The 14,805-nt window shown below is 32.0% G+C and overlaps 1 protein-coding gene across 7 annotated transcripts in view; it reads left to right on the forward strand.

Moving 5' to 3' along the window:
* Nucleotides 1-12,832, forward strand: part of LOC143253565 (GTPase-activating protein skywalker-like) — a 38,777-nt gene extending 25,945 nt beyond the window's left edge. For all 7 annotated transcript variants that reach the window (XM_076507632.1, XM_076507634.1, XM_076507631.1 and 4 more), the window contains 4 exons: nucleotides 321-410; nucleotides 7,356-7,514; nucleotides 8,520-8,740; nucleotides 10,440-12,832. In XM_076507632.1, the coding sequence (XP_076363747.1) occupies nucleotides 321-410; nucleotides 7,356-7,514; nucleotides 8,520-8,740; nucleotides 10,440-10,575 (606 nt within the window). In that variant the 3' untranslated portion in view covers nucleotides 10,576-12,832. The remainder of the gene's footprint in view (nucleotides 1-320; nucleotides 411-7,355; nucleotides 7,515-8,519; nucleotides 8,741-10,439) is intronic.
* Nucleotides 12,833-14,805: the final 1,973 nt, after the last annotated feature.

The following is a 14,805-nucleotide window of genomic DNA, read 5'->3' on the forward strand; positions in this document are numbered from 1 at the left end:
AACTGTTTGATGGTATTCATGATAGTAAACATTTTGTGGTATTACCCTCTTGAAAATATGTTCTACTTCCATGTACATATTGTCTGTTGAAGGGTTTCATGACAGTAAACACTTTGTGGTACTATGTCCCTGGAAATATATTGTACTTCCTTGTACATACATTGTTAAATAATTTTGGACAACGATTATTGCACACTTAAATATTTTTATTTGTTACATGATCAGCAAAATGAAAAGTGTTATGTTACTTTTATAGTCACACTTTTGATACTTTAAAATTTAGATATTTTCAGAAATTAATTACAACTGCTTATATTTAGCCTAACAGATTGAAGAGTGATACCAGGGCTTTATCTGTAGGAATGGTACCTCTAGGAAGTTTCAAATCATGCATCTTATCTCCTGAACATGTAAGTATATTTCTAAATTTGAAATAATTGTTTTGTTTTTATCACTTCAGAAAGATTCAGGTATCATAGTGCACACTGTAGTGTGAACACATTTTATGAAAAGAAACAGCTAGTATTTAGTGAAAATTCTTTACTTCTTCAGTGTTTCAGCTTAGCCTTTATCAAATGATTAACTTCTTAGTGAACACAAGCCCATCTTAACAGTTCTATTTCTCATTCCTGAGAAACCTTCCTTTAAAGCTGTGCTTGTATTTAGTAGGGATGTTGACCCCTTCATAAAGCCATTAGGTCAAGTATTGAAAAATAATATAATTTTAGTTACATTTTCATTATTCCTTTTCTTTTATTTCATTTTTAAGAATCTACAATTTATCAAACACCTCATAGATCCTGCCCATTATAAATTTTTGTAGCCAAACTTTTAGTCAACAAGCATTTCCTTTAGCAATATTTGACTGTTAACAGTTACAATATAGATATTTGTCTAAATTTATCAAGGATTCTTCCTAATATTTGAGAGAAATCAAATTGTGGAGATTTGAACCCTGTGTATGCCCTTTATGATCCAGAGAAATGCCCAATTTTTAGGAAAAAAGATATATTTAAGTCGTGCATTCTGTTTTGAACTGTCTTCTATTTGAAAGTAAAAATATAACCAGATGAAAAAAGTAACGAATATTGTCATCATCTAGTTTAAACACTTAGGAAAAGTTATCAGGCTAAAATTGTGAGCAATTATCATTTCTCTATATTTCTTGAAAACATTCAGTCTGTTTAATTCTGAAAATGTAAAAATTACATTGCTGTTTTGTCAAACACTCAAAACTTAGAGAATTGCTCCATTAAATATATTTTCTGACATTTATTTATCATTGTCAGTTATTATTATCATTGGCTGTGAAAGTGGGTTTTCTCTGGGTACTCCCATTTCCCCCACACACCTAAATCTCAGGCATTAGATTTTAAGATCCCAGCCAAGGCAATATCCTTGCCCAGTCCTGAATCATGCCATTTGAGTTTATGTTTCGTCTCGTCTGCCATCTGGCTACTTGGGCTTCAGGCTCCAGCTTGGCCTACATCACTTGTGCTGCCTTTGTCTCGCTCTCCTTTCTCACCTGTCATTTTCATGCTATTTTACTTCACTTCATGACCTTAAACAAACCAAATCAAGATACAGAAGAATTCCCACATAAAGGTAAATAATCTTCCATGAGTGGGGACAAAGAAGAACTACAACGTTTCTGAACACCCATGTTGGAGAGAGAATTCATCAGACTTCTCTCTCTCTAAACTAAGCCCCTGCCAAGGTTTTGTTTCATTTTGTATCGTTGTCAAAGAATCCTATACAATAACCTTCCTAGTTTTCAGTTATGAATATAACTCTGGGAATGATGTTTTGCACAAATAAAGAATAGCAGAAGGAAAATGTTTTCTGGTGGAAAAGTCTTTTACATGTCTAAATCTGTCACCTACTGCACAATGTTAATACCAGAAACATATGTCCAATTTGCTATTACCTCTGTCACATATAGCTTTCCTAGTTCACTGGCTCCACTTATCATGTTTTTTTTTTCTTTGCCATTAACCTTTATATCAGTGTTTTCTCTAGGCTGTGCATCCATACAACAACCTATCAAGTGCCATGCACATCCTCAGTAATGGTGAGGAGTTTCAACACATTGTTGCCCTTAATGATCCTAGCATTTGATAGGCCTAAAGCCTGAATAACCAATTAGTAGCATTGCAAAGCAGCCTAATGATCCATTAGGTTTGATGGTCTTAAAAAACCCTCCCTAAAAAAAAATTAAAATGAGTGAGAAAAAGGGCCCTGAACTAAGTGCAAAATAAATATATTTTGGCAAGAAGGATGTTTCTCTTCAAAAAATCCCAGTGACAAAGTAACCAAGTGAGAAGAGATAAGGCCAAAGAAAAAATGTACCAACATAAAAAAAGGTAAAAGTGTCTAAAGGAGAGGTAATGTAAAATGGTAATTAGGGTGAAACCAATGGAGAAACTGAGCTTGAGAAAGACTAACAGAATGCAAGGGATCAGGACCTCAAGACTGAAGAAGAAACCCCCAGTAGGTTTCAGTTCAGTTATATATGTTGTATAGACAAAGGAGGAAATACATGGTATCCTGAAGGGAAAAAGAATAATAATAATAATAAATAGTGAATGGAATAAACATATCTGAGAATAAAACTTGTGGAGGGATGCATAACGTTGAGATAGATTCACATTTGAACTAGAAGATTTGTTTTCAAATTTAGGTAGCTGGCAGAAACTGCTTGAAATCCATATCTCATGGACAGGAGCCATATCAAGGCCTGAGAAAGGCCCAAGCCACATACATGAGCTTACCACCTAACAGATAGTGACTGTCATGTCCCCTGACAGATAAAAAAAAAACCAACTGATATCATTTTCATTGACAATGTAAAGGGACCAAAGTCTAAGTGCTCAAACCCAGACAGTGTGGAAATAACCATTTCTGTATAGTCAATGTTGTGGAAAAAAATATCTGCAATGTTTGGAAAGACAGAATTATTATTTGAAATTAACACCTGCCACATAAGCCAGCTTGGCATCTTAATATGTATAAAATAAATTAATTCCAGAAAGATTTGGGCTGTTTCGATTAAACAAAAAAACGTTTGCACTGTCATTGAGGCTGAAGTCAGTGGATCAGACCTGATACCACAACAGCCCGTGGAGAAGTTAACTTGTAAGTGTAAAGTAAAATGACATAGCAATGAAACACGCTTGCAATACCTAGATGTGGTTTTGAATGTGATGGTGTAAGTGTAGTGATTAAGCTTAACTGTGCATCAGTTGAGGGAAGAAATTATTTAAAGACACCTTAATGAATTTGATCTACCAGTTGAATCACAGATTTATCAATTGATTATTGCATTGATTGCAAAACATAAAACAATGAGTACAACACTGTCGTTATCTTCAAAAAGGGGTAATTGAAATCATGTGAAATAATTTGTAAGTTTTAATATTTTGTGAAAATAAAGACACAGTAAAGCCCAAAGATGCAACACTGAAGTTGAAGCAGATACATGATACTTTACAAAAGGATTTTCCCAGCAATTCCTAAAGTAAAAATACCATTTCTGTAATGAAGAGTAAATATAAGAATAATGTTATCGTACTGAGTATGGTACCACCATAGTATAATTTATACAGATTTCATCATGTCATACGTTTTTTAATGTTTATTGCTGTTTTTGTTCCAGAAGTTGTGCTGTGCTTAATTCATTGAAATGTGTTGAAATAACCTTAAACAACCAGTTTCTAGAATGATTCAATGTTGATCACCTTAGGCTTGGTACTCAAAGATGCTGGGTTGGCTTGTGTGGTGGGTGTTAAAAACAAATATTTCCACAAAAAATATTTTTATAGTTACTTCACAAAAATTTGTTGAAAAGCCTCATACAGTCATGTCTGACCACATGTATATTAAATTGAGAAGCAGTGATTGAACAATTGGTATAGAGAGAGTCAGCTGCACTAGGAGGTGCCAAATTGTTATTAGTTAACAGATGTCACATGTTCATTTGTATACAACAGCATAGCTATACCATGTGAGATTAGGTGGCAGCCTATAAACTAGTGTGAAAGAAAATGTTTGCACATAGAGGACAGTACTGAATCAGGAATGTAATATTTTATATATCACATTGGAATTGTGGTCCTTGCAACCTTTCATATATATTGGTGAAACAGGTTCTGAAGCAAGTGAGAAATTTTATAAATGCAAATATTTTGTCAGTAGTATTGATGATTCAGACTCATGCCATTTTACAATGAGCAAAACAATCTTTCATTGTTATGTTTTGAATATGGGCTGGAATTCTTTTACAGTAGGTGTCTGCAACTTTTTGGTGATAAATTCGAATAATTAACAGACAGCACACAATCCACATGTTTTAAAATAATGTATTCAAAACAAGAGAAACTTGTGTATGAAAATTCTTTTAGCTATAGAATATCACAGTTATATTTAGAACTAAATTATTTACTCTTCTTGTCAAAAGTCAACACAAACTGATTCAGCCATCCTGAAATACAATTTTACTTCAAGTGGGTTTATTGTCATCATTATTTACTGTACCCTGTTTCTCATCATACAGTCTGTGATAAGTTCTCTTAATTTACTCCGTGGGTTAGCTCAGTTGTATTCAGAACTTTTAGTAACTGTTTCCTTTTCATTGGAGCTCACACAAATGAGTTCAATTACTTTAGAACACCATTTGACAAAATAAATTACTTCTCCTTATCTCTATTGAACTGTGAAACTCACTTTAAAATGCTGTTCATTATGATTAACCTAACAGGCAAGCAGTCTTAGCTTTCAGTTACTTAACTTGCTTGTGTATACTTGTTTGCATATACACATATGCCCATTGCCCAACTGAGACCTAGAACTTTCTACGAGAGATGCTATGATGTAACAATACTCATTGAAAGCAACGAGAAAAATACATAAGGTTTAAGTAATGTGATGCCAACAGTACTATAACAATTGAACCACACACATAACATGACTCTTATTGAGTTATGTGACAAAATCTGTCATAAGTATTGCCTTTAAAGTAATTACTTTTAACCATCTTGTTTTGAAAACTAAACAATTATTAAATATTAAATCACTGAATGGAATAAATAATAACTCTTACATGAAACAATCTTGTATATCCAAAAGTCATATCTAAGACTTGCTGTCTGAAGTTTACTTCAGAGGAACATTCCTCATGTGAAAGCAAGAAACAGCATCTGTTTATATAAAACAGACCATTTTCTCTTCAGGATTAAAAAAAAAGTCTTTCACATAATATTCCATTCTGACTGCTGTTTTTTCTTATTGTCATTTAATGTTACACACATTTTTACAACCCTATGTGTTCTCACATTTTTTCTTACCATATTGCTTTTCACTAATGGTTTAGTGCACAAAGAAAGGAAGTTTGTGGTGTTTTCTTTCATTTATTTTCAATTACTCTGTACTGTTCTTTAACTTCCATATATTTTAATTTATTGTGTATCACTTAACTAGATTGTTTTTTACATGTACAATTTTTAATGTACATGCTACATGGGCTCTGTCCAGCTTCTCTCCCTTAGGGCCCCAGGGGAGCTTTGTTAGCAATTTATCATATTTTCAACTGCCCACACCTACATGGGCCCTGATGCAATGTGATGTATATTTATTTTGTTATTGTCATTGGAATGTTTCTTGTTTGGTTACTATAATGATTTTGGGTGGCACATGATAAAGAGCTTTGCTTGGTGTACAACATTACCATCATATCCATTTATTGTTGCTTATTTTAGAGAAATAACGTATAGACATAAGTTGTTTAGAAATGAACACTTCCTAACATTGAAAGGTTACAATTTAAACACCATTTTATCAATTTAACAAAAAATAGTTTTGATTTTATACCCATTTTTGATCATAAGAGCCTTATAAAATCAATCATAAAAATCACTTACCGTAATAAACGAATTCTCCACTAGTCTTAATAATGTGCCTATATAAATATATATTATTGCAGTTCTGTTTAAAAGTTCCTTGAACTTATTATATGGTATTAACTCTAAAACTGTTTTTTAAGTATTCAAAAGGTAAATTACAAGTAATATTTTAATGAAATTTTTGGACTTTCCTGTATGCTGGTGAAAAGGCAAATTAAGAAAATACTTCAAAAAACATACACACATCCATGCCATTTTGATAATAGCAAATGTAAATACATATCTTAATTTATAAACTCAAGATATTACGTTGATTTTGTTAAATTTTAACTTTTATTCCCTTGGTTTTCAAATTTATTTTAAAATACATGTAGTTTTATATGAATACAGTTAAATCTGAACCAGTTAACTGAAATTCACTAACCTTTCCCTGCAAATGTCATGCTGAATTATGCATAAACTTAGACTTTGCAAAATAAAAGTCAAAATAATTCAGCCTTGCAATAAAAGTTTCTATTTTAATATTTTAAAGAAATATTTCACTCAGCAGTTTCAGATATAGGGCTAAAATCTAAAAGAAGTTCTAGTTGTAATGTTAATGACAGTTTTTACTCAAAATTTGAGATACTTTTTGATTGGGTTAGAATAATTTAATACTGTATTTTCTTAACATTCAGAGGCCATAACTGTTTCCTGATTTGAGGCAGATATGTATTTTCTGTAATAATCACTATCACCTTTAAATTTTACACAATTAATATGATAAACCAAAAGAATGTTTTATTAAAACATTGTTAGTGTGTACAACAACAGTTTTTCAACAGTGATTCTGCAACTGAAACAAATAATCTGTACAAACTTACAAAAGAAATTTAAATTAAAACAAAATTGATACTAGAAGCAGTCTGTAGTGTTTTCTTATGGAAATCACTTAATTTTCTCTATTTGTATTTCATGGGAACATTTCACATCAAGTAGTTTAATATGGAAAACTGTTAATTTGAATGTTACTCAGTAGTAGAACGAGCCTTATGGACTTTCATCTAATAAGCAAAGTTCCTTGTGAACACTTTTCTTTGGCAGAGTGTATTTAGTGAATTGTATTTATTGGTGGGGATGAATACTATTGGAAGTTTGTTGTTGTTAAGAAGGGTTTTGTTATGTTATGATTGAGACCTGTTTTTTCTTAATTTCTGATTTTTGATGTAAAAAGGAAAATATAATTTAAATGAATATAATATATTTTAAATAAATTATCAGTCACAATGGTACTTTTAATACAACTAGGCTATGCAATCATATATGTACACAATTTCTTTCTTGCTTGCTCTTAAAATAATAACTTAATGCAAATCTAATTCAGAATTTTTTGTATAACACATTTTGACAAGAAATGTAAGATAAAAAGTTTTAGTTGTTGATAGATTTCTAACTTTTTTCCTGTGTCTGATGTTTCAGTTGACTCAGCTATGGGGTTGGTTGCCTGCAAGGATTACTATGTCTCAACCAATTGTTATATTTTCCACCAATGAACATGGTAGCAGTCTGATATCTTTCTTTATGAAAGTAGAAGAGTGGGAACCAACTGTTTTGGTGATCAAAGCTGATAATGATGAGGTATTCATGAAATAAGAATTTGTATTACAGTTAAAATAATAGACCACACCTAGCATAACTTGTGTTGGAGTTAATATAGACCACACCTAACATAACTTGCGTTGCAGTTAATATAGACCACACTTGACATAACTTGTGTTGCAGTTAATATAGACCACACCTGACATAACTTGTGTTGCAGTTAATATAGACCACACTCAACATACTTTTTAGAGTTAATATAGATCATAACTAATTCAACTTGTATTACAGTTAATATAGATCATAACTAATATACCTTGCATTACAGTTAATATAGATCATAACTAACTCAACTTCTATTACAGCTAATACAGACTATACCTAATATAACTTCCAGTGCAGTTAATATAGATCATAACTAATACAACTTGTGTTGCAGGTAATATAGACCACACCTAACATACCTTGTATTACAGTTAATATACAACACCTAATATAACTTGTATTACAGTTAATATAAACTACATTAAATACTGAGATAAGTTTCAAGTACCATTTCATCACTAAAAGAGTAAAAATGTGTTTTTGTTTGTGTCTGTTGCTCATCATTTTGTGTTCTGCTTTGGGACACTGATAAATTTACAGTATTAATTTTATCAATAAAAGTGTTTTTTTTTACTTGTGGTTTCATATTTTTATGCTTTTAAAATATGTCCTGTTAACATACATTAATGATTTGATCATTTAAACAATTATGCCTTTGGGAATAAGCAACTTGGACCTTGTTTCTCTTCTAAACAGTTAATGGTTTAACTGCTGTGTGTCTTGTACTCTCATCTCTTCAGTATAATCTTTGAATGTCATACTTAGTTAATGTCCCGTACGTTTAAAATGCTGGTAATGTATTCAAGTATTGATAAGTACTTTTTTTGTACTAGTTACTAAACACTAGTGTTTTTTGTGTCATTCACATTTTTTTTAATGATAAAGTTTAACGGTAAAATGTTGTGTTAAAGATACGTATTTACAAAGCATTCATTACAGGTGTTTGGTGCCTATTGTTCTGTGACATGGTCTGAAAGAAACAGACAAGATGAAACTGGGAAAAAAAAAATTTACTTTGGTACTGGTGAGACATTTTTGTTTACTATTTCACCTGAATTTCATCAGTATATGTGGGTTGGTCTGTCTTCATCGACTAAAGTTTCCTGTTCTGCCAATTTATTCATGGTAGCTGACAAGACAATGATTGGTGTTGGAGGAGGGTAGGTATCTTGTTAAATTTGTAGTTGATTAGTAATGTACATTGGTAGAAATGTGTGTGTAGAGATTTACACAGTAAAATAGTATAATATCTTCATGTTTTATCAGTATGATGCCTGAGTTAGTGACGGAAAAGAGAGGACACTTAAAAACGTGTGAAACAAACTGGTATGAAACAATGTTTACCAGGTCAGGTGTGGTTCAGAGCATATTGGACTGTTAATATGATGGGTTTGCATCCTGTTGTTGTAACTTTAAGTCTTTCACGGTGGGCTCATTATTCTGTTGTAGTAACTGAAATGGTAGTGATAGGTGCTGTTAACTAACTCCATTCCCTCTAGTCAAGTGCTTCCAAAACGTTTCTTTGTTTATGCTATATATTTCCAATCATTGATGTAAGCCATTGGCATACAACTAACAGTCTCTAAGAATCTTAAATAACTTTCTTGCTGTGATTTATCTGTTGTTTACAGTTTCCTTAGTTGAGTGGTTTGATTTTGACTTATGTTTAGACATTTTGTGGTTTAATAGTTAGTTTGACTTATATTTACAGATCTTATGACAGAATGATTATCTTTTTGGTTATCTGACCTATATAAAAGGCAGTTATGTCACGTTACATCACACTTGATTTCTCAAAATAGGAAAACTAATTTTAAACAAAATATATTTATTCAGATAGAATAGTTCAATTATTGTCTTCCCATTAAGGTTTTAGAGATGGGGGTGAGGTGGCATGAAACCTTAAGTGTAGTGAGTGTTGGTATAATAAACTTAATATGAAGATGTTGTGTGGAATCATCTGGCCTAGAGCCAAGTGCATAACATTGATCATGAAACTAAAAATATCGATTCAATTTTAAACTTAACATATTTTTTAAATAATCTATTTTTTTTATTTCACCAATATTTTTAATAAAAAAACAAACCTCTTTAATTAACATAGCCTCTAAATTAAGAAATCAACAAATAGTGATTTGTTTTGTTGTCTGTACATTTAATTTCATACTTTCTGTACATTGAATAACAACAAAATAAGATACTTTTGTTGATATGCAACGTGATATAAAAGCCATTGTTGAAGCTTAGTTCCACCAAAATGATTCAACTTTTCTACACATTAGAAGTTGTAAATCTGATTATTTACTGGTAATTATAGATTTATAGTTCAGTTGTTAGTTGACTTGTATTTACAGTTTTGTAACTTATATTTATAGATTGTTTTCATGTTATATTGATTAGTTTGGGCTAATGTTTAGAGGTTTTATAATTTAGTTTTAGTTTGAATGTATTTATAGGTTTTTAATTTTTTTTTATAGATTGCTTTTATGCTATTGATTAGTTTGGTCTGATGCTTAGAGGTTTCATAGTTTTGTAACTTATGTTTGTCGGTTGTTTTTATGTTATTGATTAGCTTGGGCTAATGTTAAGAGGTTAAAAGTTTAGTTTTATTTTGACTTGTGTTTATAGATTTTTAGGTTATTGATTAGTTTGGGCTAATGTTTAGAGGTTTCGTAGTTTAGTTGTTAGTTTGACTTGTATTTACAGGTTTTTCAGTTTAACGATTAGTTTTGTTTATTTGTAAATATTTAGTAGTTAAATGGCTAATTTATGTTTATAGGTTTTATTTAGTTTAATGGTTAGAGTTTGGTTCATACTAGCAGGTTTTATAGTTTAAAATGATAGTGTTATTTCTTACAGAAATGGCCAAGCTCTTTGGCTGGACCAGTCTCTCTATCAAGGAAAAACAGAACATTGTGATACATTTAACAATCCACCATTGTGCAGCAAGAGTGATTTCACTTGTAAGGCACTTGAGGTGATTGGATTTAAATAAGACCACCACCATAGTATTTAATATGTTTTGACAATACAGTTCTAATATTATATAAATGTATATGTGCACCATTTAAAAGAAATTATAAAGGTTGTAACTAGTACATTTCATGTAAGATTGTGGACAATTACAGTACTTTATTGAATTTTTTTCCAAAGGGTCATCAAATGTCATGCATAATTTAAGTAATTTGAAGTCAGTGTGATAACCATGATAAACTAAGTAAATATTTGTATATTGCATGAATCTAGTTATTTATCATTTGTTGATTATATGATTGATTCATAAATTATTTGGAAATTTTGGTGTTAAAAACAAGTGAATTGTCTATTTGATTCTATAGAATATAGTTACTTATACTTAGTTTGTATATGGTCAAGCTAGTCATTCCATTTCAGTCACAATGTGTGCCATTCTTTGATATCTAGGTTTCAAATTCAACAATGATGAATATTCTATTGGAAATTTCAGTTTATAATACAGTGGAGTGCCGTTAAGCCTCAATATTTGGGGGGTCAACCTGCTTAACCGCGGCTTAAACCTTTGTGACTGAAAAGCCCAAGTCGCCAACAGCTCTGCCGAGGAGCCTCATCCGGGCCATTGTGTGATCATTATAATATTAATGTATAGACTATTCAGATACAATTGACAAGTGCCGTTTTAACACAAACGACCAATGCATTGTATTGGTTCGCTTTTCCCTGTAAAATTTCGTCTTCCCGTGCTACATGCAGGCTGCCATGCCAATATGATATGCTCACTATTAATTCAGAAACTGAAGTAATTTCTATTGGGTTTGTGGCCAATATTTATACAATTCCATAAAAATATCAGATTATCAAATTAAAAATAATTCTTTACTTATTGATCACTTTTTTCACGGATTTACTGCGGATTAATGTATGGAGAGGTGTGATTCGGTAACAATGGCAACCTCCATAAAGCTGACATAGAGAGTGGATAAGGTAGATTAATGGTCGATTTCTATTGTAATATATTTTATTTATTTCCCAAATTAAAGCAAATCCTTTTTAAATATCCCCTTGAAGTTATAAAGACAAGGAGAGTGTGAGAAACTTTAAAAAGCCAGATGGTAGATTTAATACATCAAAAATTTTGGGACAAGAATTGCTACAGCTGCTTAAGCGATTTCGCGGTTTACTGGTCCGCGGCTTAATGGCGCTCCACTGTACTAAGTTTGTAATAATTGTAGAAGTTTTCTTAAATGCACACCATAAGATACTTAAGTTTATGCTGCTAACTTGTAAATACCCTAAATTAATAATCTTCATGCCAATTTGTGTATGATTTTCATGATAGAAACCACAATAATTTTGAGCTCATCTGGTGAAAAAGTTCATGAAAAGCTGTATGCCTTAGGTTATAAGAAACAATGCTAAATCTTTTCTTCTCTGTGTTACAAATACACAGAATATAAGCATGTTCACTGTTAACCAGACTATTCACCAGTACGTTACTTTATCTGTACCAGTAACTCTATTAACCAGACAATCCACCAATATGTTTTTTGTCATTATGTTCTGAATACCCCTGCCAACAAGTTATATCTTGCTACTCTGTAACAATTCCCTCCAGCAATAAATAGCACTTGGTTATATTTATATCAAAACATCTGGTAGTAAGTACTGTATCTCAATAACTTAACCTCACTAGCTAATACACAATGATATATTGTATCAAAACATCTTGTAGTACTGTATTTCAGTAACTTTCTCTCCAGCTAATATACAGTGATACATACATCAGAACATCTGGCAGTAAGTACTGTATCAATTAATTAACCTCACGAGCTAATATTCAATGAAATTTATTTGAGAGTATGTCAGTAATGTGACATGTCTAAGTTCTGTACATAACAATGTTTATTTTTAAATGTACTGTAGGTCCTCCTCTGGTTTAGTAGCATGTTTGATGGATTATTGTGGTAAAATAAGTTCCATATGACAGATACAGTACAGATATCCCATTGTGTACCTTTGTGATTAAAAATACTCAAAGAAATAACAAAGTATATTTGAAAGCACAATTTATCTCACTAATTTATACTCAATGGTATTATATTGATTCAAGAACCTAACAGAATAGGTAAAGTGTAGTTTTTGTTTTGAAGTTCATAAAAACTTGAATATTTTTGTTTGAAAATACTTAAATTGTAGTTAGTAATTGATTGTGAATATTATTTGCTGTAAACAAGTGAGCTGCAGGTCAGAGTTGATTAAATTGTTCAGAAAACAAACATTTGTGTGTGTGTTTGGGTTTATTCCTACTATACATTTTAGATTGTATCAGAACGTTGTTTTTCTTTCATTACACATCTTGAACTCTATTAGAACATTTGGATTTATTTTTCCTAGACTTTTCTTATCCTGTCACAATTTCATACATTACTATAAGCCATGCTATCCTGTCACTATTTTATGTTACCGTAAACCAAGATTATCCTGTCACAGTTTCAAATATTACCGTAAACCATGTTATCCTGTCACAGTTTCAAATATTACTGTTGGTTAATTTGGTGTTTTATGGCACAAACATCTAGTAAAGAGTTAAAATTAAAGTTTTTAGCAAAATTCATAAAAGGAAATTAATGTAAAACAAAACAAAGTTAAAAAATAGCATTAAAACCAATGTTTACATCTAGTCTACAGTGGTAAGAGAAGAACTACAATAATACATATTGTAAAGAACTTTCTATAGCATAATTGTAATTATCATAACTCACCAGGAAGACCTAACAGGTAATTTCAAAAACCACCATCTGTCACATGAAGTTGGCCTTTCCAGTCCTGGTTCCAAGTTATTTGATGTTATGGCCATTTTCAGAACATAAAGTAATAAAGTTTTAAAAGACTTGAAGCAAAATTTTAATTATAACTTGCCAGAATGACAAACAGATAGTTCAAACATCAGTGTTAGTCACCAGAAGTTGGCCTTTCTAGTCCTGGTTTCAAGTTATTTGATGTTACAGCCATTTTCTAATTTCAAATTGAACTAGGTGGACTTTGATTCTTAAAATGGAATCACATTAAAAAATGTCTAATGTATAAATTAAAAAACTTAAATTACATTGAAAAGATTAATGGCCTTTAAAAACTAAAAACATTTCCATGGTAGGCAGTGTCACCATCACCAATAACACTGTCTGACATTATAGATAAACCTTGGGACAGAACATGTTTAAAATGGTGCCGTCATTGAGAATCATAACGACAGCAAGACAGTAAAATGTGACTTATTGTGACCTGAGTGTCACACAGACGACACATTGGTGCATCAGTTCCAGATAAAATAAAACGATGAGTTAAAAAACTGTGACGAACATGTAGTCTACTTATAACAACTTCCTCTTTCTGATCCTTACGGAAACAAGGCAGCCAAAGTCCAATATACAGTTTTATTTAGAAAAGCTTGTTTTCACGCTGCTCACTCCAAGTATGGAACAAGCACAGTGGTGATAGTGCCAGAGCAGATAGATTTAGCTGCAGTGTCAGCAAGCTCATTCCCACAAATACTAACGTGGCCCAGAAAAACTGGATAGAAGTAGATGTTAAAGAGTTGATTGATTTAGTGTTTTATGGCACAAAGCAGCGAGGCTATCTGCGCCAGATGTTAAAGAGAATGAGTCAGTCAGTTTAGAATACCGGCAAGAACAGGATGTGAACTAACATGAAGCAATTCTAGGGCCAGTAGAGAACTAAGCGAGTCAGTATAAATAGTGCAGTTTGAGTATTGCTTAGCTCCTATGTGATCCAGGGCAAGAGAAATAACGTACAGTTCACCAGTGAACACAGAAGCTATAGAGGGTATTCTGTGTGCAACCACCAAACCACGGCAGAGCCTACAGAGTCACCTGATTTTGAACCATCTGTAAAAATAGAAATGGAAGGATTGTTTGAAAAATGTTCAGCAAATAACAGAGAGTATTTCCAATTGGGAGTATCTGCTCTTCTCAGATGACTTAAAGATAGGTCACATTTGGGGACTGTAAGAAGCCATGGGTGAATGGGCTGACCAGTGGATACAGCAGTTATTCAAGGACAGACCCAATTCATCCAATTGCACCTGGATATGAAAGCCAAAAGGAGCAATGGCAGATCATCTGTTCTGAAAAAAGTATGGCCCACCGAGGAAGGAAAACACAACCCTGTGTGCGATGCTTTGGTAAGGAATAAATATTGAAGCATGTAGTAAAGACAGTTGCAAATAGCA

Source organism: Tachypleus tridentatus, chromosome 6, assembly GCF_004210375.1.
Source record: "Tachypleus tridentatus isolate NWPU-2018 chromosome 6, ASM421037v1, whole genome shotgun sequence".
Lineage (NCBI taxonomy): Eukaryota > Metazoa > Arthropoda > Merostomata > Xiphosura > Limulidae > Tachypleus > Tachypleus tridentatus.